Genomic DNA, 26822 nt, shown 5'->3' with positions numbered 1-26822 from the left:
GATTACAGGTGTGAGCCGCTGTGCCCGGCCCAGGGAAGTTAATTCTACTGATACAACCCAGTAGGTCTGGCATGTTGAGTAGGTAAGCATGCCTCAAGGCCAAGCTGTGTGGGCAGTGATGGTTTAACAAGATCTTAGCTAAGAAAGAAACTGCAGTGAGGATGTCTTGCGTAGACAGGCAATGCTTTCCCTTTGTCTCATAGAAAGCATAATCGCTGTTTTTTTCTTTACCTGATTCCATCGTTGCTGTGATTCAGACAATCTCTGAGTTCGAAAAAGAGATACAGCTACTTCAGGCACAGAAGATAGATGTGGAGAAACATGTGCAGTCACAAAAACGGGAAATGAGAGGTAATAAAAATATTAGTCTCTTAGTCCATGGGTGCAGACTGAACTTATCATAGCTGTGTCACCGCTAAGGAAACGTGTCCTTTGGTATGAATTTGGTTGGACATATGGTAGATTGCTTAGTTGGTAGGCTGAATAGCTAGTTGGTTGAATACCTGGAAGATTGGTTAGTTGGTTGATTGGATAGCTGGTGATTTATTTAGCTGGAGACTGTGAAGCTAGAAAACTGGGCCCTGGAAAGGGAATGGGAAAAGATAAATCATCCACAAATGTAATGTATACAACTCTGCCTTTTCCTCTCAGAAAAGATGTCAGAGATCACCAAACAACTTCTCGAAAGCTATGACATTGAAGATGTAAGAAGCAGGTAATCATTTTTGCATTATCAAACATTTTAAGACATGTAAAACGTGAGAGAGAAGATAGATTTTCTTATCTTCCTTATTTTGCAGGCTCTCTGTGGAAGATTTGGAACATTTAAATGAGGATGGAGAACTTTGGTTTGCTTATGAAGGACTGAAGAAAGCAACACGGTTAGAAATTCTCCTCAGGGTTCTTCTTTATTTTTCAGAGATAATAAATAGACTATTGGAAAGTCCAAAGTGTACCTTACATAGATTGATACACAAATTCCTTATAGTAGAATGACCAAATGACCACTAGAAATACTTCTCTGAGAAGTAAGTAATTAGCTTATTCATGAAGAGCAATCTCTTCATGGGATAAAATGCCTAGTAAAAAACCCCATAACCCATACAGTGAAAACTGATTATCAAATAAGTTAGTTAGTGTTGCCAGAGATATGTAGATACATTTAAATTTAAGTCATGTGCTGCATGTATTTAAATTAATAAATTTTATTTTTTACAGCAGTTTTAGGTTCACATCAAAGTTGAGCAGAAATACAGAGAGTTCCCATATACCCATCACCACACGCACACAACCTCCTCCACTATCAGCTTCCCAAACTGCAGTGGTGTGTTTACTATGACTGATGAACCAACACTGACACGCCACTGTCACCCAAAGTCTATAGTTTACATTAGAGTTCACTCTTGGTGTACATTCTGTAGGTTTTGACAAATGTATAATGACTCGTATCCACAACTGTAGTATCATACAGAACATGTTTTGTTTTGTTTTTGAGGTGGAGTCTCACTCTGTTGCCCAGGCTGGAGTGCACTGGCAAGATCTCGGCTCACTGCAACCTCCACCTCCGGGTTTCAAGCGATTTTCGTGCCTCAGCCTCCTGAGTAGCTGGAACTACAGGCATGCGCTACCACACCCGGCTAATTTTTGTATTTTTAGTAGAGACGGGGTTTCATCATGTTGTCTAGGCTGGTCTCAAACTCCTGACCTCAAGTGATCCACCCACCTCGGCCTCCCAAAGTGTTGGGATTACAGGCGTGAGCCAGTGCGTCTGGCCAAAATTTTTTAACTATTAAGAGTGTAAAAATACAATAACCTCTAAAATTTTCTTCATTGTTAACTACATGTTAACCCCCACATAATGCTTCCTAACTAGCTAGAAGATTTTATAAGTAGGCATTCCTGATTCTGTAGCCTGTAACTGTGAGTGCATAAGTAAACTTGATGTACTTCGTGCACGGCTCTTGTGGGTCTTCATAACTGCCTCCCAGCCATCCGTACAGCAGAATAAAGGCCATGTAGTTTATTTCCTGACCCTTCCTTTTAATAGTGTTTTGGAGAGCCATTTCCAGTCTCAGAAGGAGTGCTACGAAAAGGAGATTGAAGCTTTGAATTTCAAAGTGGTGCATCTAAGTCAAGAAATCAACCACCTGCAGAAGTTATTCAGAGAAGAAAATGACATCAATGAAAGCATCCGTCTTGAAGTGACCAGGCTAACATCAGAGAATATGGTATGGTCTCAGCCAGGGGCCCCAGTCGTGGCCATCATACTAGAGATGTTCTTTGTCAGTGGAGTCAAATTCAGTTTCTTGGCAGTAAAAGAGTGGATATAAATTACTTTTTCCAGAAGTGAAATAACTCAGTCCGGTGATTAAACTATAAAATGACTGCAGACCAGAGAGCACTCTGATACAAGAGTGTGTGTGTTCACCACAGGATGGGTGCAGGTGCTGTGATTGTGTGTGTGTGCGTAAGTGTATGTTTTAAAGTCTGTATTTAAATCCAGCCCTAACCCCTTGGAAAGTGACCACAAAATTGAAGGGTAGCTCTTGAAACAGGAGTGTGTCAGAAGGCCAGTCCTGCTCATGCTCATGCCTCAAATCTCTTTTTTTTTTTTCTATCACCCAGGCTGGAGTGCAGTAGTGCAATCTCAGCTCACTGCAACCTCCACCTCCCGGGTTCAAGCAATTCTCCTACCTCAGCCTCCCGAGTAGCTGGGATTACAGGCGCCCACCACCACGCCCAGCTAATTTGGCATTTTTAGACAGGGTTTCACTATGTGAGCAAGGCTAGTCTCGAACTCCTGACCTCGTGATCCACCCGCCTCGGCCTCCCAAAGTGGCATAAGCCACCGTGCCCAGCCTTCAAATCTCACCTTTTCAAGGGCTTCCTCTTCCATGACGTGCATTCCTAACCACTGCATTTGTCTCAGTCTTTCTTCCAATTCATGCCTACTGGCCTGGAGAAATGCTTTAGGAATCTCCTCACTCAAACAACCATCTCTGTCTTAACCCCACACTCCTGTGGCCATCACCCGTTTCTTTGGTGAGTTAGTCAGACTTACAAAGACCCTCTAAGCATACTCCCTTCGCACACCTCCCATTCACTGCCCACCACCTCATTCTGTCGTGTGCCCCCACCACTGGCTGACTCTGCCTGCACAGAGCTAAGCGCTAAAGGTTCCTTTGCACCCTCATCTTACTGTGTCTCAGCAGCCCCTGGCGATGCTAATCTTGCCCTCTCCGCCTTGTTCTCTCGGCTTCCAGGATGCCCAGCTCTCCCAGCATTCTTGTCCTGCCTCACTGGCTGCTGCTCCCCTACTTCCTTACTACCCTCTCCTCTCCCTAAACTGGGAGTGTTAGGAAATCTCGGGGCTGTAGCAGCAGTTGAGGACCAGGGGTGGACACAGGGAACAGTAGTGGGGGACCTTTACACCTTTGTTTTTTCCTTGGATGAAATTTCAATGAGGAATTTGCAATGAGACACAATTGCACAATCCAACAAGTACAGATGCTCCTCAGCTTACCATGGGGCTACGTCCCAATAAACCCATCGTTTGTTGGAAGTATTGTATTGTAAGTTGAGAATGCATATAATACAGCTAACCTACCAGGCATCGTAGCTTAGCCCAGCCTGCCGTAAACGTGCTCGGAATGCTTACATTTGCTTGCGCTTGGGCAAAATCATCTAACACAAAGCCTATTTTTATAATAAAGTGTTGAATATCTCATGTAATTTATCAGATACTATACTGTGAAAGTGAAACACAGAATGGTTGAATGGCTACTTGAAGCATGGTTTCTACTAAATGCATATCACTTTCACACCATCACAAACTCGAAAAATAGTAAGTTGAGCCATCGTAAATCCGGGGCTGTCTGTATTCTTCATTTAGACTTCGGAGGCCTGGATCTCAGCCACTTAAGTTTTAAAATGAGCATGTTTATAAACTTGGGGAAGGAAAAAAAAACAAAACCCTGTTTTAACCTAACTGCGGGTGGAGGCGATAGACATGTAAAGAAATATACAGATAGGGACAAAGGATTGAGAAACTTACTGGGTGATTTCAGACCTCTACTAACAGAGCAGTGCGTGTCCTGGAATTCAACAGTTGCAGTGGGACCCTTTGAGATGGCTTTTCCTGTTCCTAGATGAGGAGATGATGGCTCTGGGCTTGGACCAAAGAGGCCGGCTGCCATTTCTTCACCTAATTCCTCCCTCAACTCAACATAGGATTTCTGTACATGTACACATCCTTCTCTCGCTATCGTAGCTGTATGAGAACTGCTTCCTCTGAGCATACTGGTGTTTCCTGGGACTATATAGGTTTTGAGGTTAAAAAAAAAAAAGAATGTTAATCCAGTCTAATGTCGTGGCTAGCTCTTTTACACAAGTATATGTTCCTCAGGCTGAATGCCAAGACAGTTTAGTTTGCTTCTGATATTTTAAAGTTCATAGATCAAAGTATTTTATATTCTAATATTTCTAATTCTTCTCTTAAGATGATACCAGACTTTAAACAGCAAATTTCAGAATTGGAGAAGCAGAAGCAAGATCTTGAAATCCGCCTGAATGAACAAACTGAGAAAATGAAAGGTAACTGAAACCGTCATGAACCTGCTTGTAGAAAATGGTTTCCTGTACCCAGGAAATGACATTGAAATGTCCTTGTACTCGGGGGTTTTAAACTCTGGTTCTCCAGGGGGCTGGGCAGGTAACAAATGTGAGAAGGGGGCTAGTTGAAACATATGGGAAGGTATGTAGGACATTTAAAGGAGGTGCAGGCTGAGTGCAGTGGCTCACACCTATAATCCCAGTACTTTGGGAAGCAGAGACGGGTGGATCTTTTAAGGCCAGGAGTTCGAGTTTGAGACCAGTCTGCCAGTCTGGGCAATATGATGAAACCTCATCTCTACAAACTTTTTTTTTTCTTTTTGAGACTGAGTTTCACTCTTGTCGCCCAGGCTAGAGTGCAATGGTGCAATCTCTGCTCACTGGAGCTTCCGCCTCCCAGGTTCAAGTGATTCTCCTGCCTCAGCTTCCTGAGTATATGGGATTACAGGCACCCACTACCACACCCAGCTAATTTTTTTTTTTTTTTTTTTTGTATTTTTAGTAGAGATGGGGTTTCGCCATTGGCCAGGTTGGTCTTGAGCTCCTGGCCTCAGGTGATCCACCTACCTTGGCCTCCCAAAGTGCTGGGATTATAGCAATGAGCTACTGAACCCAGCCCAAAAATTTTTAAAACATAAGTCAGGCATGGCAGTATGTTCCTGTAGTCCCAGCTATGTGGGAGACTGAAGTGGAAGGACCACTTGAGCCCGAGAGGTGATGGCTGAAGTGAGCCATGATTGCTCTACTGCACTCCAGCCTGGGTGACACAGTGAGATCCTGTCTCTGAAAAAAATACAGTAAAATAAAGAGGCTTCTGCCTCCAAGCTCCACTGATTGTTGCCCAGTGGGAATGTGGGCCCAGTATTGCTAGAGATCCCTATTTTTAAAGAAAACCCAGGAATCCAGATTTTTATGTGAAATATTACAATTTTTAAATGATGGTTTAAAAATGTTTAAACATTGTTCAGACCAAATAAAAGTTAATCTCTGCCTGGATACAGTTTAAGACAAGCTTGTTCAAGCCACAGCCCATGGGCCACATGCAGCGCAGGACAGCTTTCAAGGAGGCCCAACACAAATTTGTAAACTTTCTTAAAACATGAGATTTTTTTGCAATTTTTTTTTTTCAGCTCATCAGCTATTGTTACTGTTAATGTATTTTATATGTGGCCCAAGACAATTCTTATTCCAATATGGGCCAGAGAAGCCAAAAGATTGGACATCCCTGGTTTAGGACTTTTAAAAATTGAAAATAATACCAAACCCAAATCAGAATGCAGTGATATGCCCCCCACCCCCCACAAAGTATTGACAGTTCTTCTCATTATAGGAAAACTAGAAGAATTGTCTAATCAGTTAAATCGCAGTCAAGAGGAGGAAGGAACACAAAGAAAGTAAGTGTAAATATGTGTGTACCTCAAGTTCATGCTCATGTAATGCTTTTCTGAAACTGTAGAATATACCAAGATATGTTACTAATGCCAAAAAGCAATATGCTAATTAATATATATGATATATTGCCATTCCAATGGGAAGGAAAGAAGTATGTGTATGTACAGCACACTCAGCAGCAGCAGCAGCTGCAGCATCTCTGGGAGATTGTTAAGGAACAATACATTGGTTGCCTCCAGGCAGTTGCCTCCAGGCTTGGTGACTGATGCACAGAGGAGGGGAGGACCCATACTTTTCACTGTATATGTACACTTTTGTACCCTTGAAATGCTATACCATGCACTTGAATAATCTGTTCAAACAACGGATAAGAGTTTGTGAGAGAGAACGGTTTCTATTAGCAGACTATTTAGGATAAGAATTAAAAGCCCATGTCGATGGAAAATCTTCATTGCTAATCCCCCCACATTTCCATCCTGACCAACAAAGGGCCTGATGCCCTGGCAGAGCCTTGTGGGGAGAATGTTCTGTTTTGTTGCCAACTTGTTGAGACAGTTATTTTTCCAAAATAATAAATGGGCACTTGACATCCCCAAGAGCATCTTTAGTCATGTGACTTTATCAGTAGGATGAGGACCCAAAGTAGTGGAAAAGGAGCAAGGCACCATTTTGGAACTCTTCTCATGGTCTCCCCTCCTCTCTTCTATCTGATCCCTGGCTTCTTGAGTGTCTGGTCCCCAGGCTGGTCACCAAGGGGATGACTGCTGAGCTGTCACAGGGTATGGTGGGCATGGATGTCCCATGGGAACAGTGAGTGGGGCTGGGGTTGGGTGGAGAATGGAACCTCTTATTGGGTGAAGGAGACTAGAGCAGTCCATGGACAGTTTTCTGTCCCAGCCAGTCCTGGTCTCTTTTCCTTCCCCCAGAAGGACACCCCTATTCAAATACTATTTGCTTTACACAGAAATTGGCCAAGGTGTTCTTCCATCTTTGGAAATATCACCACTTGCTATGACAGTGAGTGACTTCTCCATGACGGTCATACTGATACCAGCCATTCCTCCCTCCCTTTCTCAGGGCCATGGAAGCCCAGAATGAAATACATACCAAAGAGAAGGAGAAGCTGATTGGTAAGATTCAAGAAATGCAGGAGGCTAGTGACCACTTGAAGAAACAATTTGAAACTGAAAGTGAAGTCAAGAGTAACTTCTGGCAGGAAGCATCTCGGCTCACTTTGGAAAACAGGGTGAGAAGTCTTCTAACTTGGTGATAGAGACTGTCTGTGTGCAAATGATGCTGAAAGGGGGGACGTGCTGCCTAAAGCATATAATTAACATCTGTAGACCAAAAGTCCTTCTATCAGAACAGTCTGTTTTCTTATCCCAAAAGACAGGTGGTCTCTGAGGTTGGCTTTGGGAAGGCACTGGGGATTTACAGGCCTCAGAGACTTACAGGCCAGCCCGGGGAGGGTGAAGGAGGAGAGACAGTGAGGTGCAGGCCGTGGTTCCCCAGCACTATCAGTGGACGGCACCATCCAGGATGGAGTCACCATGCTCTGGAACACACTGAGGCTAGCAAGGCCTACGTGTGAGTGCTTTACCTAGCAAAACTCACCCCGTATAAGTGCCCATGCTTTCTTCTCAGGGGGTGGCCTTCCTACAATTTTTAGAGTCAAAATGTTCTTCTATGAAATGGTCATGATGTCGTTGGAAGGCTTAAAAACTTTTTAAAAGTGTTTAGGGTCTTTTCTGAGTTTTAAATGCCCTTACCAAAATGAAATTGGGTAACCCTACGTCAAGTCCCAGCAATTACTTGAAATTGTGATGCTGTACGGAACCCAGAAGACTGAGAAGTGCTGAAGTGACAGATAGGCCACTTTCCTAGGAGCTGGGACCGTCTTGGGCCCCTTCGAGACCTGAGAGCTTCCAAGAGGGTGACCCAGGAGGGCCGACGAGTCCAGTGGATCAGTGTGGACATGCCCACGTGCCCTTCTCCCCGCTGACAGGGCCCCCATTTCCAATCTCACAGGAAAACCCTGATAGAGGAAAAACACATTTTAGGTGTCAGGGTTTAACTCTGAAGAATGGTTACATCCAAAAAGAGAAATTCCAGGAGTTTAACATTTAATAGGAAGTAACAAATTCCAATCAGTGGCACCTACATGATGGCTGCCTTTTCTGAGGTGGATATAACTTTCTCAGAGACTGGAATCCTCATATGACACCAGAGAAGCAACCGTCTGCTGTCCATGTGTGTGAGGCTGCCTTGCCTTGCCTTCTGTGGGCCCCTGGGATCTCAGTGGAGCCAGCGGTCAGGGATAAGCTACATGGGTGGGTCATGCGTGTGCTGCGCATGTCATCCCACTTGATCCTTTACTCTGACTGTTCCAGTGCATTGTGATTTATGGGTTCGTTCCTGGTGCCCCAGAGCACAGCCCGGTCCTGGTGCCCTCTTCTGGAGCTCCTCTGAGTGTCTGGCTCTGCTCCCCACAGGTGCGCTGAGCTGGGAGACGACAGGCCTGACATGTTCATTTCAATAGCTCTTTCTGAACCCGGAGTAGCCTCACTGTTACATATAAGCAGAGGGACATACAACAAGAGTATCATCTCTATACGTTAGCCGGCAGATTCTACCCACAAATGAGACCTGATCTATATTAGTTTGCCGGGGCTGCCGTGACAAATGACCACAAACCAGGTGCCTTAAAACAACAGAAATGTGTTCTCTCCATTATGGAGGTCAGAAGTCTGAAGTCAAGGTGTCAGCAGGGCACACTCCTCCGAAGACTCTAAGGAAAACCCGTCCTTGCCTCTCCCAGCTTCTAGAGGGCTCCAGGCCTTCCTTGGTTTGGGGCAGTGTAACTCCAGCCTCTGTCTCACTGCACCTGGCCTTCTCCCTGTCTGTCTCTATGTTCTTTTCTGTCGGTTATAAGGACATCTGCATTGGATTTACAGCCCACCCTAAATTGTAGTAGCCATCTCTCATATTGACTCTTAGCTTACCACAGCTGCAAAGACCCTATTTCCATATAAAGTCACCACATTCTGGAGTTTGAGTTGGACATGAATTTCAGGGTGACACTGTTCAAGCCACTATGTGATGCTTTGAGTCAAAGAAATTTCTTTTTTTTCCTAGACTCTTTTGTCACTGAAAAGGAAATTCTTATTAAGAGATTAAAAAAAAAAAAAAAAAACTTTTAGTAATAATTTCACTATTTATCAAAGAAATTCAAAATTAAAACTAGGTATTACTTTTGCCTGTCAAATTAACAGAGACCTGGGCCTGGCACAGTGGCTCATACCTGTAATCCCAGCACTTTAAGATGTCATGGCAGAAGTATGACTTGAGGCCAGGAGTTCAACCAGCCAGGGCAATGTAGCAAGACTCCATCTCTACAAAGAAAACTTTTTTTTTTTTTTTAACTAGCCAAGTGTGGTGGTGCATGCCTATAGTTCTAGCTACTCAGGAGGCTGAGGCAAGAGGACTGCTTGAGCCCAGAAGGTTGAGGCTACAGTGAGCTATGATCACACTACTGCACTCCAGCCTGGGTGACAGAGCAAAACCCTATCTCTAAAAATACTACTACTAATAATAATAATAATTAATAGAGATGCTGCTGGAGAGAACATCTTGAAATGGGCACTGTCATACATGGTTGCTGGGAATATAAATTGGTATAAACTTTCTTGAGGGCTTATTTGAAGGTATGGATCATGAACCTTTGGAAAGTACATTCCCTTTGACTCAGTAACACAACTTGTAAGGTACTATCCTAAGTAAATACTTGAACATGTGGACCAAGATTTTTGTTCAGAGTGATCATCATAGTGTTATTAATCAGAGAGAAAAAAAAGCAACCCAAAGGAATCAAATGCATATCTAACAATAGAGCAAAGGTTAAATTGTTGTATGATATAGTATGACTTGGCTGTTAAAATGATGGTTTGGGTATATTATCAATGATGTGGGAAAATGTCTGCAGTATAACTAGAGATAAATGTAGGATTTGAAATTTTGCATGTAATATCCCAATTTTATAAAATGTACATTTACCATATTGGAAAAAAAGGAATGAAATAAAAATGTTAAGAGTGGTTTTTTTTCTGGGTTATGGGTTGATGGGTGACCCATTTTATTAGATATATTATAAGATGGGCTTGAATTGGAGGGAAGAAGCTATACTGACACCTCCACTTCTAAAGTCAATAGAGTTCCTAACATGTCTAGCCAGGGACACAGAATGGTGGCAAGGAGAGAGGTGGCCGCACAGAGAAGAAACAGCACAATGTCCCTTGGCCCCAAGAGTCCCTAGAGGGCACACAGCTGCAGTGACCCAGCATGGTGGGTCTTTCTGGGTCAGAGAAGCCTGAGTTCTATGTGTGTCAAAGGCTCAGATCTGGAAGAACTTAAACACTGTATGTCCTTTATAGGAACTATTTCTAGGTATCCAAGGACTCTCCTGGTTCTTGAACCAAATTCAGCATGGGCAAGGCCACCTCCTTATCAGGAAGGAAAGGTAAAACCAGGCCCAAATCTCTGAACATTTCTTTGGCTCCAGCTTCTGATATCTAGAAAACCCTTTTCCCCACATTCATATATTTAAATTCTCTATGATGGACATTCCTATGTAATAAGAGCAAGATAAATGTAGTGCATGCATACAATGGGATATTATTCAGCCGTAAGAATATGTGAAATGCTGATACTTGCTGCGGCATGGATGAATTTTGAAAACCTTATGCTAAGCAAAAGAAGCCAGACATACAAAAAAACCTATTCTATGAATTTATTTATATGAGATGCCCAGAATAGGCAAATCTGTAGAGACAGAAAGTAGACGAGTGGTTGCCAGGTGCTGGAAGGGTATGAGGAACTAGAGAGTGACACTAAAGGTTAGTTTTCTTTTTGGAGGAACAAAATGTTCTGGAATTAAATAATGGTGATTGTAGCACAACTCTGACTACCCTAAAAAACCTTTGAGTTTACACTTTAGGTGGGTGAGTTGTACGGTATGTAAATTGTAGCTCAATAAAGCTGTTACCAAAAAAAAAAAAAATAGATTAAAGTGCTTCTAAGCTAAATCCTGGTTTCTTTTTATTGCTGTAGGATCTTGAAGAAGAATTAGACATGAAGGACAGAGTGATTAAAAAGCTACAAGATCAAGTCAAGACACTAAGCAGGACAGTTGGAAAAGGTAAGAAACAATACTTGTTTTCTTATTCTTTTGAGCTAAGGCTAACATGCACTCGTTTGTTTTCTCTCTGGTCCAAAGCTTATGAAACCCAAAGGAATGATTCTCAAGTGGTGAGGTTTGGGATCTAGTGCTGGGCTAACGAAAAGATCCTTTGGGACAAGAAGACAGCTCCCTCCCCCTCAGAAGATACCAGATACGTTCTTGTACTTGCCAGAGACATCCTATAATTAATCCATTAACCTCTTCCTCTGTTAGCTCCTTTTGTAAAAAATGAAATTGTGAACAGGTTTTCAATTAACTGCTTGAAATTCACCTTCTCTCCCTGTTACGTATGTAGGATTAGTAAGTATCCAAATTTCTATTAGAAAAGTAGAGAGCTAAGAAGCAGACATCCTGAACATGGACTGCACCGCACACATAAAGCGTCCTTATGAGCCTCTGTGAAAGGGACCCTCAGCCCTTCATCCCTCCTTCTGCTGCCATCACTGAACTTTGCCTGTGTTCAGCTCCTGCTCACATTTCTCACTCTTTCCTTCCTTATTACTTTTTCCTCTTCCTCCCAGCCTTATTGCCAAGGCTGTATCTTGTTTGTTCCTTTTTCTATATTCATCTCTTTGAAGAGCGGCTTTATTCTTACTTACCCAACTCTCACCTCAAATTTGAAATGTCCACAAGCAAACTCAGGATGCTTTTCCTTCAGTAATAAATGACAAACGGCAGTCTGCCCCATGAGAGCAGGGCCCAGGTCTGTGCTTCCCAGCCCCCGCTGCACCCCACTGTTGGGATGAATGAACCACCATTCACCACCCTGGCTCACCTTTCAGACTTCTGACCTCCAGAGCTGTATGATTAAACATTTGTGTTGTTTTAAACCTCTATGTTGGCGGTAACTTTTTACAGCAGCCACGGGAAACTAATACAGCCCTCTCAGTAAGGATCACGCACATTGGTACTTTGCACACCAAATGTTTCATGAGTCTTCTTTCACAGTAGCATCGGCATCTTGAAGACAAGGCAACATCTAGGATTTCTTTCCTGTTACCAAGTGCTGGATACATATCAGGCACTCATAAGGCTCTTCAAAGGATAACTGGGCCTTTTCAGCAGCAGCTGTACTCACTCATGTACTCACAAAGAGGAATCACTACTTGGAGAAATTCTTCAGGATACAATACAGTACAGTTTTAATGCGTCCAAAAGCCACAGACATTTATGTGCAAACCAGCTAGAAGCGGGTAGGAGAGTAGTCACATTATGAGACCTGTGAAAGCTGCTTTTGTGTATTTAGCTGATTGTTTGCCTCTGTCTACAGCCAATGATGTGCACTCGTCCTCAGGACCTAAGGAGTACCTTGGAATGCTGCAGTACAAGAGAGAAGACGAGGCCAAGCTCATTCAGAACCTCATTCTTGGTAGTGAAACCTGGAACTCTGGATTTTTGCTTTCTCTTTGAGAATTTGCACATCAGTCAGTGCCAAAGTCCTGGGCAGGGGTGGTCCTTTTTCTACTTTCTTCTTCCACTGCTTCTTACCCCAGCCCAGAGTTTCTCAACCTCAGCACTGTTGACCTGTTAACCCTGTGAATGGTGAGTAACAAAGGATGGAGCAGTATCCTTGACTTCTACTCGCTAGAAGCCAGCAGCAACCCCTAGTGATGACAATAAAAGATGTCTCCAGGTATTGCCGAATGTCCTGTGGGGGCCAAAACTGTCCTCAGTTGAGAACCATTGCCCTGACCTTTTCCAAATTGTAGGACCAGGGTAGAAAAGAAACATCACCTCATTTTTGTGTCTCAGCACAGAAGCCATCATGGAAGCAATTGTGGCTCTGAGCTCCATTTGACTTCCGAGAAATTTCTCTGCGGGCAATGTGATGGGGCTTCCCAGCCATGCCTCAGTTACAGGAATGTCCCGTGTGCATGCTCAAGATTTGGTGGTCATAGAAACAATCTTACTGCACTGTCTTCACTGTGACCTTCCACGTGGTTTTCTGGCATCGGGAGAAAAATTTGCCTCCCTGTCAGCTGGCCCCAAGATCTCAAAACGGAAAGCCAACATGTAGCCTTCCTTCCTCTTCTGCGAGTGACCCCCTCAGCTCATGTGAGCACCCCCACCCTTTTCTTTCCCCCCATCACTGGTGTCATACAGTGTGAGCCTCTTCTTTGTTCTTCTGTCTTCATGCAGCCAGGGGGACGTCCTTGTTTGCTTATCTTAACTTTTTTGGTAAGATTTCTCTCTCCCCTTCATCCCCAGTGTGCGTCTCCGCCATTCTCTTCTCCCCAAGGCCAGCTAGACATCCTCTGCTGCACTGGTGTGTGCCTGCTTTCCCTATTCAAGGCAGCTTCATGTGATTGCAGACACTGTACTCCATCCTCATCAAAGAGCTTGGAGTAGGGGTGCATGGAACTGGAGTTCCTTTCTTACAATGGGGCTCTGAAATCCAGAGTTTCCACACCAGGGAAAAATAAAGATTCTGTCTCTTATTCAACCTTTTAAGAAAGAGAAAGTCCTTTGTAAACAAGAAGAGGAACAAGTGGCACCTGTGTATTTTGTGACAAGAAAGGAGCCAGATGGAATTCCTCAAAGAGGAAATACATCCATATACATTCAGGCACTGCATCAAGCGCAGAAAAGCAAACAAGCCCCTGCCCCTAGTTACAGGTTCCTTAGAAGAGCTGATGTCAGCTGTAATCCTCATTGGCTCTCTCTGCTTCAGACTTGAAGCCCCGTGGCGTGGTGGTGAACATGATCCCTGGGCTGCCGGCTCATATCCTGTTCATGTGTGTGCGCTACGCAGACTCTCTGAATGATGCCAACATGCTGAAGTCCCTCATGAACAGCACCATTAATGGCATCAAGCAGGTGGTTAAGGTAGGAAGTGCCTTTGACATTGGCCCTTGGTATCACATGTATGGGAATGACCAGACGCCCAGTCTTTGCCTATCCTGAGACTCCAGTGTGTGGTGAGACGCGTGATTCCTCCCTCCCCACTATTGAAGGGAGCCACACTGTTAGGGAAAGATAAATGGATGAGCAACTGCCATAGCCCTCAAAGCCTTACCAGCGAGACTGCAACCTGGTAGCCACTGCACCCACCACTGCTATTCCCTTAGGGTGTGAACTTATCAGCTGTGAGGGGTATATGTTCTATCTCTGTAACAAGGGTAAATCACGAGAAATGAAAAGGAATGAAAAATTACTCATCTCTTCCCTTGGCAATTATATAATTCTTCTTCCTAAAAGCACGTTGTATATTTTTATTCCCAGTCCACAAATGAAGATGAACAGTGTATTAGTTAGGTTAGTTACTTAGTAAAGTTAAGCTATTGTAGCTATATGACACCTGCCACCTCCCTTTGCCCAATATACTGTTTCTTAAAGAAGACGGAGGATTTTTCTTTGCTGATAGCAGTTCCATAATGAGTCATCTAGGTTGGAAGGTGGCTCTGTTCTATATGATCATGCAGGGACCCAGGTTCCTTCCAACTTGCTGTTGTCCATTCCCTAACTCAGTGTCCTTATTGGAATGATTGGACAAGCAGGCAGCCAGCAGTTTACCACTGGGCGAGAGGGAACCTACCATAGGACATAGACCATGTGTGTATGGTGTACGTATCAGAAGTCACCAACTGAACTCTTAGGAGCAATCATCTCTTCATGGTGTGACAAGTGGATAATGATCAAAAATGACAATGACAAAGGGTGGGATTTTGTGAAGGCTAACTTAACAGTAACATAAAGTTTATTGCTAATTTCCTTTCCAACTGAAATATAATCCTAAAATCATTCTTAGCATACTGATTATTTTTCCTGGGAACTCCATAAATGATCAATGAGTAAATAACTGTATCTAAGCGTTGAAGATTTTTGTAAACAGACCTGGATCCTTGCTTACAGGGATAGTTACTTTGTAAAAAGAGTTCTCTGGTAATGCTTAGTGCATGCTGGAATCTTGGGTGTGGGTAGGGTGGTTGACTTAGTTCTAAGCCAGACCTGATGCTACCCTGAGTGTGGAAATTCCATTAGCCACAGTGGAGTTAGTACAAAAACCTTCTCTCTTTCTCTCTTTCTAGGAAATGACCAGTTTACAGTTATGTTAAAAAGTACTCATTTCTGGGAATTACAATGTACTGATCCATATTGTAAGGGGGCGATAAGACATAAATAACACTAAAATAACAGTGTTTTTCATGCCCCTCCAAAAGGGAAGTGATGTTCGATATTAGGATATATGTGAATTTTTAATTAGGGAGATCCTAACTTATTTTTAGTAAAATATGTGTTCTAAAGAGTAATGAGGAATTAAATTCTATTTTAAATACTCTAGGGAAAGTCAGGTGTGGTGGCTCACACCTGTAATCCCAGCACTTTGGGAGGCTGAGGCAGGTAGATCACTTGAGCTCACGAGTTCAAGACCAGCCTGGGCAACATGGTGAAACCCTGTCTCTACAAAAAAGACAAAAATTGGCCAGGTATGGTGTGTGCCTGTAGTCCCAGCTACTCAGGAAGCTGAGGTGGGAAGAACACTTGAGCCCGGAAGACAGAGGTTACAGTAAGCCAAGATCACACCACTGCACTCCAGCCTGGGTGATAGAGCCAGACCTTGTCTCAAAAATAAATAAATAAATAAACTCTAGGAAGAAAGAAACATAAAAACTAGATTTGTGAGAGGTCAGAGTACGGTAATTCTCCTCTGCTTCCAAAAGTGTCATGAATTCATTATTTATCTGGAGTTAGGAATAGAAAATTCACATTTGTTTGGTGCTGGATACTTTATAGTCACCGTCTTCACAGGAGCCACCAGAGTGTTTTTGGAAGGGGCTCCCATAAATTGATGTTTTCCTCCTGTCCATATTTGCATAAATTGGGTTTTCTTAAGACAAGCTGGTATTGTGTTCCAGCACAGGACACGGAGTATTTGCCTCCCCTTGATGCTCTGGGGTGTTTAGCCAAATATTCATAAACCAAGAGATGCATGGCATGAGGACCGTAAGACCCCTTTCTCACCAGCATCTTCAGTCTCAGCTTCTCCGTGGCTCCCTCCCACTGCCTTTGCATGTGCCCAGGACCTGCCCCTCCCCACCTCCAGCACACGGCAGTTACAGCAACTGTTCCTTTCCCTCCACCCCGGACTGCCAAAGTGCTTAAACTAGTGGTCTCTACCAGTTCTCTTTGTCACTCCTTGCAATCTGGCTTCTAACCCATCACTCTACAGAGAGATCACCAGTAATTCCTCTCACTAAAACCAGTGGTGTTTCTTTACTTTTTATTCTCTTTAAATTGACCAAAACATTAGCGCCATCTCCTTGAAAGCTTCCTCCCTTGTCTTTTAAATCCCAAGATTTTCTCTGTTTTCCTCTTCCCCCTCTGATCACTGTACCTCTGCCTTCGCTGCTTGTTCCTCTTCTTCCTGCCCTGTAAGTGGAGGCCTTCTCCCCAACAGTCCTAGTCCTGAGCTCTTGTCTCTCCACCCATTTCCCTCAAGGGCTAGACCTCCTGCCTCTCTGAGGTTTCCTCAGCTGCTCTGCCTCCCCATCCTCTCTCTCCATCCCCTGAGCTTTGTAGCACAGTTTACAACCGTTGTGTGGGTACTTGACCACCTACTAAACTCTGTCCTATCTTCCCAGTGAGAGTGTGAACTTAGGAGAGCAAGAAGTGAAACTTATACTGCTCATGCATTCCTTCAAGGCCGCTTCAACTTCATAATGAGCGACACAATCTGTACAGAAACATGTTACAAACTGTGACCTAAATAAATATAAGCTCTTATCATTATAGTATGAATTAGATAAAGGCTTTAGTGAATAAAAGAAAAATTAATTTTGGTCAAAAGCTACAAATAACCAAACAGGTAAGATGCTCAGAGGTACAAGTAATCATCAAGTCCAATTCTGTCTTTTCTTATTTTTCTAAGGAACATTTAGAAGACTTTGAAATGCTGTCCTTTTGGCTTTCCAACACTTGCCATTTTCTCAATTGCCTGAAGCAGTACAGCGGAGAAGAGGTAGGGGGCGCTCACCTGCTTGTTTTGTGCTGACAGCCAGTCTATAACCGCCTGAGCCAGAGCTCAATAGAGCCTCTATTCTCTTCACCCAGGAGGCCAACAGCACATTATCTGTTGGACTCTTGGATATACACCACAGGCAAGAGACTTCTGGAAGCAGCTTAGATGTTGGGCATGGTACTAGGCCTCCTCGGTTTCCATTACTTTTAAATCAATAGGTAGATAAGACGAATTTTAAGTTTCCTTCTGGTTGTAAGACGTTTAGCATTATGACTCCAAAATACAGCCTTTGGTTTAAAATGCCTGTTTCTTCACAGCTGTTCTCTCTACAGGACCCTGACTGTTCCTCCATAATCTATAAATATGTTTCCTTTGCCATTCCGACTCTGCTTCCAGGAGGCTGATGTCATAAAAGAGTTCTCCACCTTCAAGTACTTGCAGAGAAAAATTTCATTGAACTAAAATAACAAAGTGGCTTTCAGGGTTTTCAGTGTTCTCCAAAATGGCTGTACCGTTTCACAGCCCCACCGGCAGTGTATGATGTTTCCAGGGTCTCATACCTTCACCAACACTTGGTATTGACACACATTCTTATCCTTTACCAGTGTCAGGGTATAACATTATATCTTGTTGACTTAAATTGCATTTATTTGGTCACTAGCGAAGTCAAGCATAATTTTATATGTTTATTGGTCATTTGGGTTTCCTTTTGAATTGCCTAGTCACATCCTTTCTTTCTTTTTCTTAGGGTTGGTTTTTTTGTTACTGATTTGTAGGAGGTCTTTATATCATATGGATAGACTGTAGCTTCACTTCTAATTTTCTTTATGAAGTCCCTTGTCACACAGTTTTTGAATTTTGATATGCTTAAATCTGTCAAACCTGTTCTTTTATGATTTGTGTCTTGTTAAGAAATTCTTCCCCACCCTGAGATCATGAAGATACTCTCTTCTAAACTTTTGTAGTTCACTTTTAGAGTTGACAATTATGTTTTTACCTATCCAAAATTGATATGTAAGGTAATCATCTAATATCCTCTTCCATATAGATAAACAGTTGTCCCAGTGGAAAGAAGGTAAAATAAAATATAACAGTAATCTGACTAGTACTATAGAACAAAAGGAAAAGTAAAGAAAATCCAACCTCTGACTAAAAGGAATACCAAAACAGGAGGAGGCACAGACTAGTCCATTTACAGCAAACTGGTATCTGTGAGACATTAGTGGAAGAATGCCTTATTCAGCACTGTTTTATGATCCTTTCTTTGCCCCCTTCAGCCATGTATAGAATGTTCTTTTCCCTGACTGCTTTTTCAGTTACCATATTTTTATTTCTAAAATCTCTCTTGTTCCTTTTCACCTCTGCCTCTTACCACAATGTCCTATTCTTTTTTTTCTCTCTTTCTTTTTTGAGATGGGGTCTCACTCTGTCACCTAGGCTGGAGTGCAGTGGCACAATCTTGGATCACTGCAACCTTCGCCTCACGTGTTCAAGCAATTCTCCTGCTTTAGCCTCCTGAGTAGCTGTGGCTACAGGCATGCACCACCATGCCCAGCTAATTTTTGTATTTTTAATAGAGATAGGGTTTTACCGTGTTGGCCAGGCTGGTCTTGAACTCCCGACCTCAAGTGATCCGCCTGCCTCGGCCTCCCAGAGTGCTGGGATTACAGGCGTGAGCCACCATGCCCAGCCCCATAATGTCCTATTCTTAATTTTTTCTTTTTCTTTAGTCTCTTTGAACATGTTAAACATATCCCATTAGTTCACTTAGGCTACTATAACAAAATACCGCAGGCTGGGTGGCTTAAACAGGAGATTTATTTCCTCAGAGTTCTGGAGGCTAAACATCTGTGATCAGGCTGCATGGTTACTTCCTGGTGAGGGCTGTCTTCCTGGCTTGCTGATAGCCACTTTCTCCATCCCTGTGTCCTCACAGGACCTTTCCTGGGTGCATGGGTCAGGGAGAGGGAGAGAGAGGGCAAGCTCTCTCTGGTGTCTCTTTTTATAAGGACACCAATCTTATTATATCACGCCACTATCCTCATGACGTCATTTAACCTCATTACCTCCCTAAAGGCCCCATCTCCAAATACAGCCACACTAGGGGGTTAGGGCTTCAATGTATGATTTTTAGGAGGACACATTCAATCCATAACACACACTTTAAAATATTTCAACTTTGTACCCTATAATTATCAGGTTATGAATCTCATTTATTGTATCCACTTACCTCTTCATAGCAGTTTGTTTCCTTGGATGCTCTGCAGTTTTGTTTCATTTTCCTATACGCTTCCATGGGCCTTCTATGAGCTTTTCCACTTAGTCTATAGGTTCTAGGGACAATGTTTGTAGGGAAGTGGGTGGGACAATGATAGTCTGACAGACTGGGATCATATAGGAAATCAGTGCAATTTTTCTCTTATAGAAGGTACATCCTACCCCAAGCATCATGAACTCATTTGATATAAATCAGACATTAAGTTTTAAGGTAAAAGAGTTATAGTAGCTGATTATTATGTTAATTTCCTACATGTTTGTATTATTCTAATATTTTATGTTTAAAATTACTTTTAGGAATTCATGAAGCATAATAGTCCACATCAGAATAAGAATTGCTTGAACAATTTTGACCTTTCAGAATACAGACAGATTCTCAGTGATGTGGCTATACGAATATATCATCAATTTATTATCATAATGGAAAAGAATATCCAACCAATAATAGGTAAGAAGAGAATTGATGACCAAAAAATATTTATAGTAACATTAAGACTTTTTAAAACATAAACTTGGTATGTGTAATGTGTGATTATGTGTAACATTGTTTAAAAAGTCAAGGAAATATAATCATGTAAGTACCTACCTTTTAATTCTTTGCTTGCTTAGAATGATTCCATAAATAATAGTATGCTGTTGGTAACTTTCTTTCTATAAGGATGATTTATCCTGAAGGAAAAAACTTGGGAAAACTTCTACTACTGCTATTATATGTGGTACTTCTACTTCTTGGCTTAGCCAAGTATTTTTGAAATCCCAAAGCCCCATTCGAATTCTTGTATACTTTCCTTAATTTCCTGAAATTTAAATACTTTAGGCTTTAATGCCCAGGCCATGAGTTGTCACGCTAACTGGCTTTCTTTCCTGTGAAGCTGAAAAACGTGCTGCTTCAAACCTAGAAGACGAGCTGCAGCCCCGCTGGAAACAGCTGTCCATTCCTACCCCCGACACACACCCTGCTGTCCCAAACCCTTGATTCTTTTGCTTTCTCTATCACAAGTACATTCACTGACTCTTGTAGAAAAATGTCCCATCTCCTGAAACAAACAGACGAGCGTCAGGAACGTTCCGTGTGTGTCTCCTGGCGTATCAGCACAGCCTCCCTGTCTCTCCGCAGTGCCAGGCATGCTGGAGTACGAGAGCCTGCAGGGCATTTCCGGCCTGAAGCCCACAGGCTTCCGGAAGCGCTCCTCCAGCGTAGACGACACGGACGGCTACACCATGACCTCCGTCCTGCAACAGCTGAGCTACTTCTACACCACCATGTGCCAGAACGGCCTGGACCCCGAGCTCGTGAGGCAGGCGGTGAAGCAGCTCTTCTTCTTGATCGGGGCGGTCACGCTGAACAGCCTCTTCCTGCGCAAGGACATGTGCTCCTGCAGAAAAGGGATGCAGATCAGGTAAAACTCATAAACCACCACTCACGCAGAGAGGCCGGCGGAAAGGATACTCTTAAAGACCGAGGCCACACACGCCAGACCCTCCTTGCTGTGGCGTCAAACCCCTGTTTAGACCTTACTGCTGTAGGGATATTCGAATCACCCTAAGAACCCCAGGATGCTGGCGCCCAGGGCCTACCCCCCTCGCGCCACACCCTGCCAATTTGATGCGCTGGCCTAGCCGCTTTAACCGAGAACCAGTAAATGTTTATCTTAAATTCTGGCCCTCTAGGGTGGTCATGCACTCAACCAGTAGTGACCACCTTCTCTGAATAGCACTGCCAGGTGGAGAACACAGGAAACAAGGAAAAGTCGATATGATCCCTGCCTTTGAGAAGCTTCAGAATAGCTAAATAATAATTGAAGGCAACTATGATTAAATCACAAACAAGTGGTGCAGGAAATGTATCAGAGAGGAGAGATATTACAGACGGAACAGTTGGGGAAGCCAGAGAGTTGTGCCTTGAGTGATAAAGGAAAGGGAGAAGAACGTTCCAAGCAGGAGAAATGGTCAGAGGCATTGTGGGGAGTCACTGAGAACCTCTGCTCAGGCTGCTTGTGGAGTAAGCAGAGGCTGGTGTGGGGAGCAGCAGGACCAAGGTAAAGAGGGAGGTTGAATCCACACTGGGAGGGTCTGGAATGCCAGGCTAAGGCATTTGGAGTTCATCCCGAAGACTTGGTAATCTAGTTTTGAGGTGTGTCTACTATCTCTTAATTGAGAGACCATGGTCCCTGAGCTACTATTTGAATTAACACTGATCAAGTGATTGGAAAACACGTAATACAGGATAGATATTTAAGTTTCTTATGGTGTGTGCAGAAATTTGATACTTGTATCTGTTATGAGAACCTGGGGTAGTGATGATGGTAATGATGTAAGGGAAGGTGACAAAGAAAGTATCTATCATTATGCTACGTGAAATAAGCCAGGCACAGAAAGACAAACATCAGATGTTCTCACTTATTTTGTGGGAGCTAGAAATTAAAACAATTGAATTCATAAAGATGGAAAGTAGAAGGATGGTTACCAGAGGCTGGGAAGAGTACTAGGGGGCTGGGGAGAGGTGGAAATGGTTAATGGTTACAAAAAAGATAGAAATAATGAATAAGACCTACTATTTGATAGCACAACTGGGTGACCGTAGCCAATAATAACTTAATTGTATATTTTTAAATAACGTAGAGGCTGGGTGGGGTGGCTCACACCTGTAATCCCAGCACTTTGGGAGACCAAAGTGGGTGGATCACCTGAGGTCAGGAGTTTGAGACCAGCCTGGTCAACATAGTGAAACCCCTCTCTACTAAAATTACAAAAATTAGCTGGGCATGGTGGCACACGCCTGTAATGCCAGCTACTCAGGAGGCCGAGGCAGGAGAATTGCTTGAACCCCAGAGGCAGAGGTTGCAGTGAGCCGAGGTTTCAGTGAGCCGAGATCACACCATTGCACTCCAACCTGGGCGACAGAGCAAGACTCCGCTCTGTTTTGCTCTAAAATAAATAAATAATTAAAAAGATAAAATAACTTGGAGTGTCATGGATTGTTTATAACTCAAAGAATAAATGCTTGAGGAAACGGATACCCTATTCTCTATGATGTGCTTATTTCACATTGCATGCCTGTATCAAAACATTTCATGGGCCAGGCACAGTGGCTCACGCCTGTAATCCCAGGACTTTGGGAGGCTGAGATAGGCGGATCATTTGGGGTCAGGAGTTCGAGACCAGCCTGAGCAACATGGTGAAACCTCCATCTCTACTAAGAATACAAAAAAATTAGCTAGACCTGGTTTTGTACACCTGTAATCTCAGCTACTCATGAGGCTGAGGCAAGAGAATCACTTGAACTGGGGAGGCAGACATTGCAGTGAGCCGAGATCACACCTTTGCACTCCAGCCTGAGGAACAAAGCGAAACTCCATCTCAAAAAAAAAAAAAAAAAATTTTCATGTACCCCATAAATTTATATACCTACTATGTACCCACAAAAATTTTTTAAAAATTTAAGTATCTTAAGTCAAAAACTAAATGAGAGGCATCCCTTACACCTTTTTAGCATTAGTGAAACTTTGGAGTTGGAGTCAATCCCCATAGACCATTCCCACAAATTCCCATGACAGCAGGGCGTGGTTTTCAGATAGGAAGGGGTATTCTGAAGGACTAGTCTTTGCAGATCTTTATGTCTTCATTGAGAAGTGAAAGAGTTATGTTTCTTTCACAAGCTCCAAACAGATATCCTGTAGTCCTCTGTAGCTGGTTTCAGCCCTAAAGTAAAGCCAGGTCTTAAACTCAGTTCTCACTTCATCAGTGAATCCTCCAAGACTGAGTAGAGACATGAATGAAAAGGATCATGAGGGAGACCCATGACTCTAGGTCTTAGAACAACTTCTTTGAGGACAAACACGTGCCCCCCCGGGTACCCAGTACTTTTTCCCTTCCACCAGGTGGAAGTGGCCATCAGAGAAGTAGTGCTTTGATAGTGTTTTGCTCTGAGGAGCATGTGCATTTTAGTGACTTTCATTTAGTCATTTGGATATTTGTTAATTGTCTGCCATAGCAGGACCTACAAAGAATTTGCAGTGGCTTTACAATGAAAACATAAGCAATAAAATAATAAAATATGAACACAAGTAGAAAGCTAGAACCAGCCAGGCACGGTGGCTCACTCCTGTAATCCCAGCACTTTGGGAGGCCGAGGCGGGCGGATCACAAGGTCAGGAGATCGAGACCATCCTGGCTAACACAGTGAAACCCCATCTCTACCAAAAATACAAAAAAATTAGCCGGGTGCAGTTGTGGGCACCTGTAGTCCCAGCTACTCGGGAGGCTGAGGCAGGAGAATGGCGGGAACCCAGGAGGCGGAGCTTACAGTGTGCGCCACTGCACTCCAGCCTGGGCGGCAGAAAGAGACTCGGTCTCAAAAATAAAAAAGGAAAGAAAACTAGAACCAAAGAAAATTAAAATGTAAATAGCAGGCAGAGTAGCTTGAAAACTGGCTCTGGGCTTCCTGGCTGCCAGGACAAAAAGCAAAACATGATCAGCTCTTTAGTTTTGTTGGGTATTATGAAGCAGAGTGATTCCTGGGAAGATACAAAGATTTTTTACTAGTGCCTAATTATTTTTTGTTCCTAGTCATGAATTACAAAAATAATGCCTCACATGGAACATTATCTCATAAACATCGCACTAACATTTTTACAGCAATTTCCACTGTGGCTGCTTTGCCCAGTGCCTCATGGAGACAGTTCTGTTAAAAAGTAGAATAATGCAGGCTGAGGAGATCTGGGAGAATATGAAAGGCAAGGATTTGAGTCTTGAAGAACAAGTCAACAGACCAAGAATTATAGAAATGAGCACATGATGAAATGATGGAAAACTGAAGGCAGAATATGAACAGCCTCTTTGAATGAAGCACGCCAGGAATGATGGAAAAATTGGTTAGAAAGAGAGTGGAGTGCTAGGGTGAGAAATGCATGGTTTATTTTTATTGTTTGTTCGTTTGCTTGTTTTGAGATGGAGTCTCACTCTGTGGGTGAGTGCAGTGGTGCACTCCCAGGCTGGAGTGCAATGATGCAGCCTCTGCCTCCCAGGCTTAAGTGATTCTCCCACCTCAACCTCCCAAGTAGCTGGACCCACAGGCGAGTGCCACCATACCTGGCTAATTTTTTGTATTTTTGCCTAAGACAGATTTTTGCCATGTTGCCCAGGCTGGTCTTGAACTCCTGAGCTCAAGCCATCTGCCTGCCTTGGCCTCCCAAAGTGCTGGGATTGTAGGCGTGAGCCACCGCACCCAGCTGAGAAATGCATCAGCAGAAGCAGCCACTACAGATTTTTTTCTTTAACAGGTTTGAGTTATGAATTCAATTGCTTTAATAGCTATAGGACTCTTCAGGTTATATATTTGATCTTAGGTGAGTTTTGGTAGTTTGTGATTTTCAAAGAATTGGTCCATTTCATCTAATTTGTTGAGTTTACGTGCATAGAGCTGTTTATAATATTTCCTTGTCATCCTTTTAATTTCTGCAGGATTGGTAGTGATATTTGTCTGTCATTTCTGATACTGGTAATTTGTGTCTTCTGTTTTTCTATTGGTCAGATTTGCTAGAGGCTTATTAATTGTATTGATTTTTTTCAAAGAACCAGTTTTTTATTTCATTGATTTTTCTTTTCTTTTTTTGAGGTGGGGGTGGTCTCACTATATTTCTCAAGCTGGTCTCAAACTTCTGGGTTCACATAATCCTCCAGCCTCAGCCTCCAAAGGAGCTGAGACTACAGGCATGTGCCACCACACCTGGCTAATTTTTAAAGATGCAGTGTCTCTATATTGCTCAGGCTGGTCTTGAACTCCTGCCCTCAAGTGATTCTCCCACCTCAGCCTCCTGAGTAGTTGGGATAACTGGCATGAGCCACCACACCCAGAATTTTTTTGTTTTTAATTTAATTAATTTCTGATATTGTCTTTGTCATGTCATTGCTTCTACTTAGTTTGGATTTACTTTGCTCCTCTTTTTCTAGTTTCTAAAGGTAGAAGCTTTGATTATTGACTTTGAGAACTTTATTTTTTTCTAAGCATTTAATGCTGTACATTTTTCTCTTAGCACTATTTTAGCTCCATCTTACAAATTTTGATGTTTTCTTTCCATTTTTGTCCAGTCCTAAATATTTTTAATTTTCCTTGAGGCTTACTGTTTGACCCATGGATTATTTAGAAGTATGTTAGCTTCTAAGTGCTTGGAGACTCTCTTGTTATCTTTGTTTTTGATTTTTGATTTAATTCCATTATGGCCATAGAACATACTTTTTCAATGAAACTCTTAGAAACAGAAGGGAGAATGGTGGTTAGGGGATTTGGGAAGTGAGAAAAGGAAGTAGCTGTTCAATGAGTATAGAGTTTCGGTTTTATGAGTTGAAAGAGTTCTATAGATCTACTGTATAACAATGTACATATAGTTAACATTACTGTACTATAACAGTGGATAAGATGGCAAATTTTATGTTATACCCTTTTTACCACAATTAGAAAAAAATCTCAATGTGCATACAGGTTGAAATGTACCATAGATTTTGATACTGAAATGGAACCTGTGTGGACTTACCATTCCACCTTGCCTGCGACTTCCCCAGTTTTACTTTAAAAATAACAATCTCTAAATATTTTTATGTTTTTAAAAAAAGAACATACTTTAAGGCCAGACACGGTGGCTCATGCCTATAATCCCAGCACTTTGGGAGGCCGAGGCGGGCAGATCACGAGGTCAGGAGTTCGAGACCAGTCTGGCCAACATAGTGAAACCCTGTCTCTTCTAAAAATACAAAAAAAAAAAAAAAAAATTAGCCAGGCGTAGTGGTGTGTGCCTGTAATCCCAGCTACTCAAGAGGCTGAGGCAGGAGAATTGCTTGAACCCAGGAGGTGGAGGTTGCAGTGAGCCGAGATCGTACATTCCAGCCTGGACTACAGAATGAGACTCTGTCTCAAAAAAAAAAAAGAACATATTTTTTATTAAACTCTTTTAACATTTGTGAAGATTTGCTTTTATGACCAAGAATATGATATGTTTTTGTGAACATTATACATGCAGTTGAAAAAAATATGTAGTCTACCCTTGTTGGCTGGAGGGTTCTGTAAACATCAATTAGACTCAGTTTGTTGATGATATTGTTCTACTAGTTCTATTAATTACTGTGAGGAGTGTTGAAGTTTCCAACTGTAATTATGAATTTGTCTGTTTCTTTTCTCAATCTCTCAGTTTTTGCTTCATGTATGTTAAAGCTCTCCTGTTTGGTACATGCACATTAAGAATTGTTATGTCTTCTTGGTGAACGTATTCTCTTATCATTATGTAGTGTCCTTCTTTATCCTTCTCTGGTAATTTTCTTTTTCTTTTTCCTTTTTTTTTTTTCTTTTTTTTT

At 42.6% G+C, this 26822-nt stretch overlaps 1 protein-coding gene across 1 annotated transcript in view; it reads left to right on the top strand.

The window, feature by feature from the left end:
- The window catches only part of MYO5C (myosin VC), a 116285-nt gene that overhangs the window by 81431 nt on the left and 8032 nt on the right, over window positions 1-26822 (top strand). The window contains exons 26-38 of the mRNA XM_011928656.1: window positions 258-351; window positions 652-715; window positions 801-881; window positions 2048-2228; window positions 4500-4593; window positions 5942-6005; window positions 7081-7249; window positions 11110-11197; window positions 12510-12608; window positions 13911-14065; window positions 17109-17198; window positions 19773-19923; window positions 20593-20875. Of these exons, the coding sequence (XP_011784046.1) occupies window positions 258-351; window positions 652-715; window positions 801-881; window positions 2048-2228; window positions 4500-4593; window positions 5942-6005; window positions 7081-7249; window positions 11110-11197; window positions 12510-12608; window positions 13911-14065; window positions 17109-17198; window positions 19773-19923; window positions 20593-20875 (1613 nt within the window). The remainder of the gene's footprint in view (window positions 1-257; window positions 352-651; window positions 716-800; window positions 882-2047; window positions 2229-4499; window positions 4594-5941; window positions 6006-7080; window positions 7250-11109; window positions 11198-12509; window positions 12609-13910; window positions 14066-17108; window positions 17199-19772; window positions 19924-20592; window positions 20876-26822) is intronic.

The sequence above is a fragment of the Colobus angolensis genome, unplaced genomic scaffold, assembly GCF_000951035.1.
Source record: "Colobus angolensis palliatus isolate OR3802 unplaced genomic scaffold, Cang.pa_1.0 Scaffold78, whole genome shotgun sequence".
In the NCBI taxonomy this organism is placed as follows: domain Eukaryota; kingdom Metazoa; phylum Chordata; class Mammalia; order Primates; family Cercopithecidae; genus Colobus; species Colobus angolensis.
Note: the sequence above shows the minus strand (reverse complement) of the source record. Positions and strands in the feature narration are given on the sequence as shown.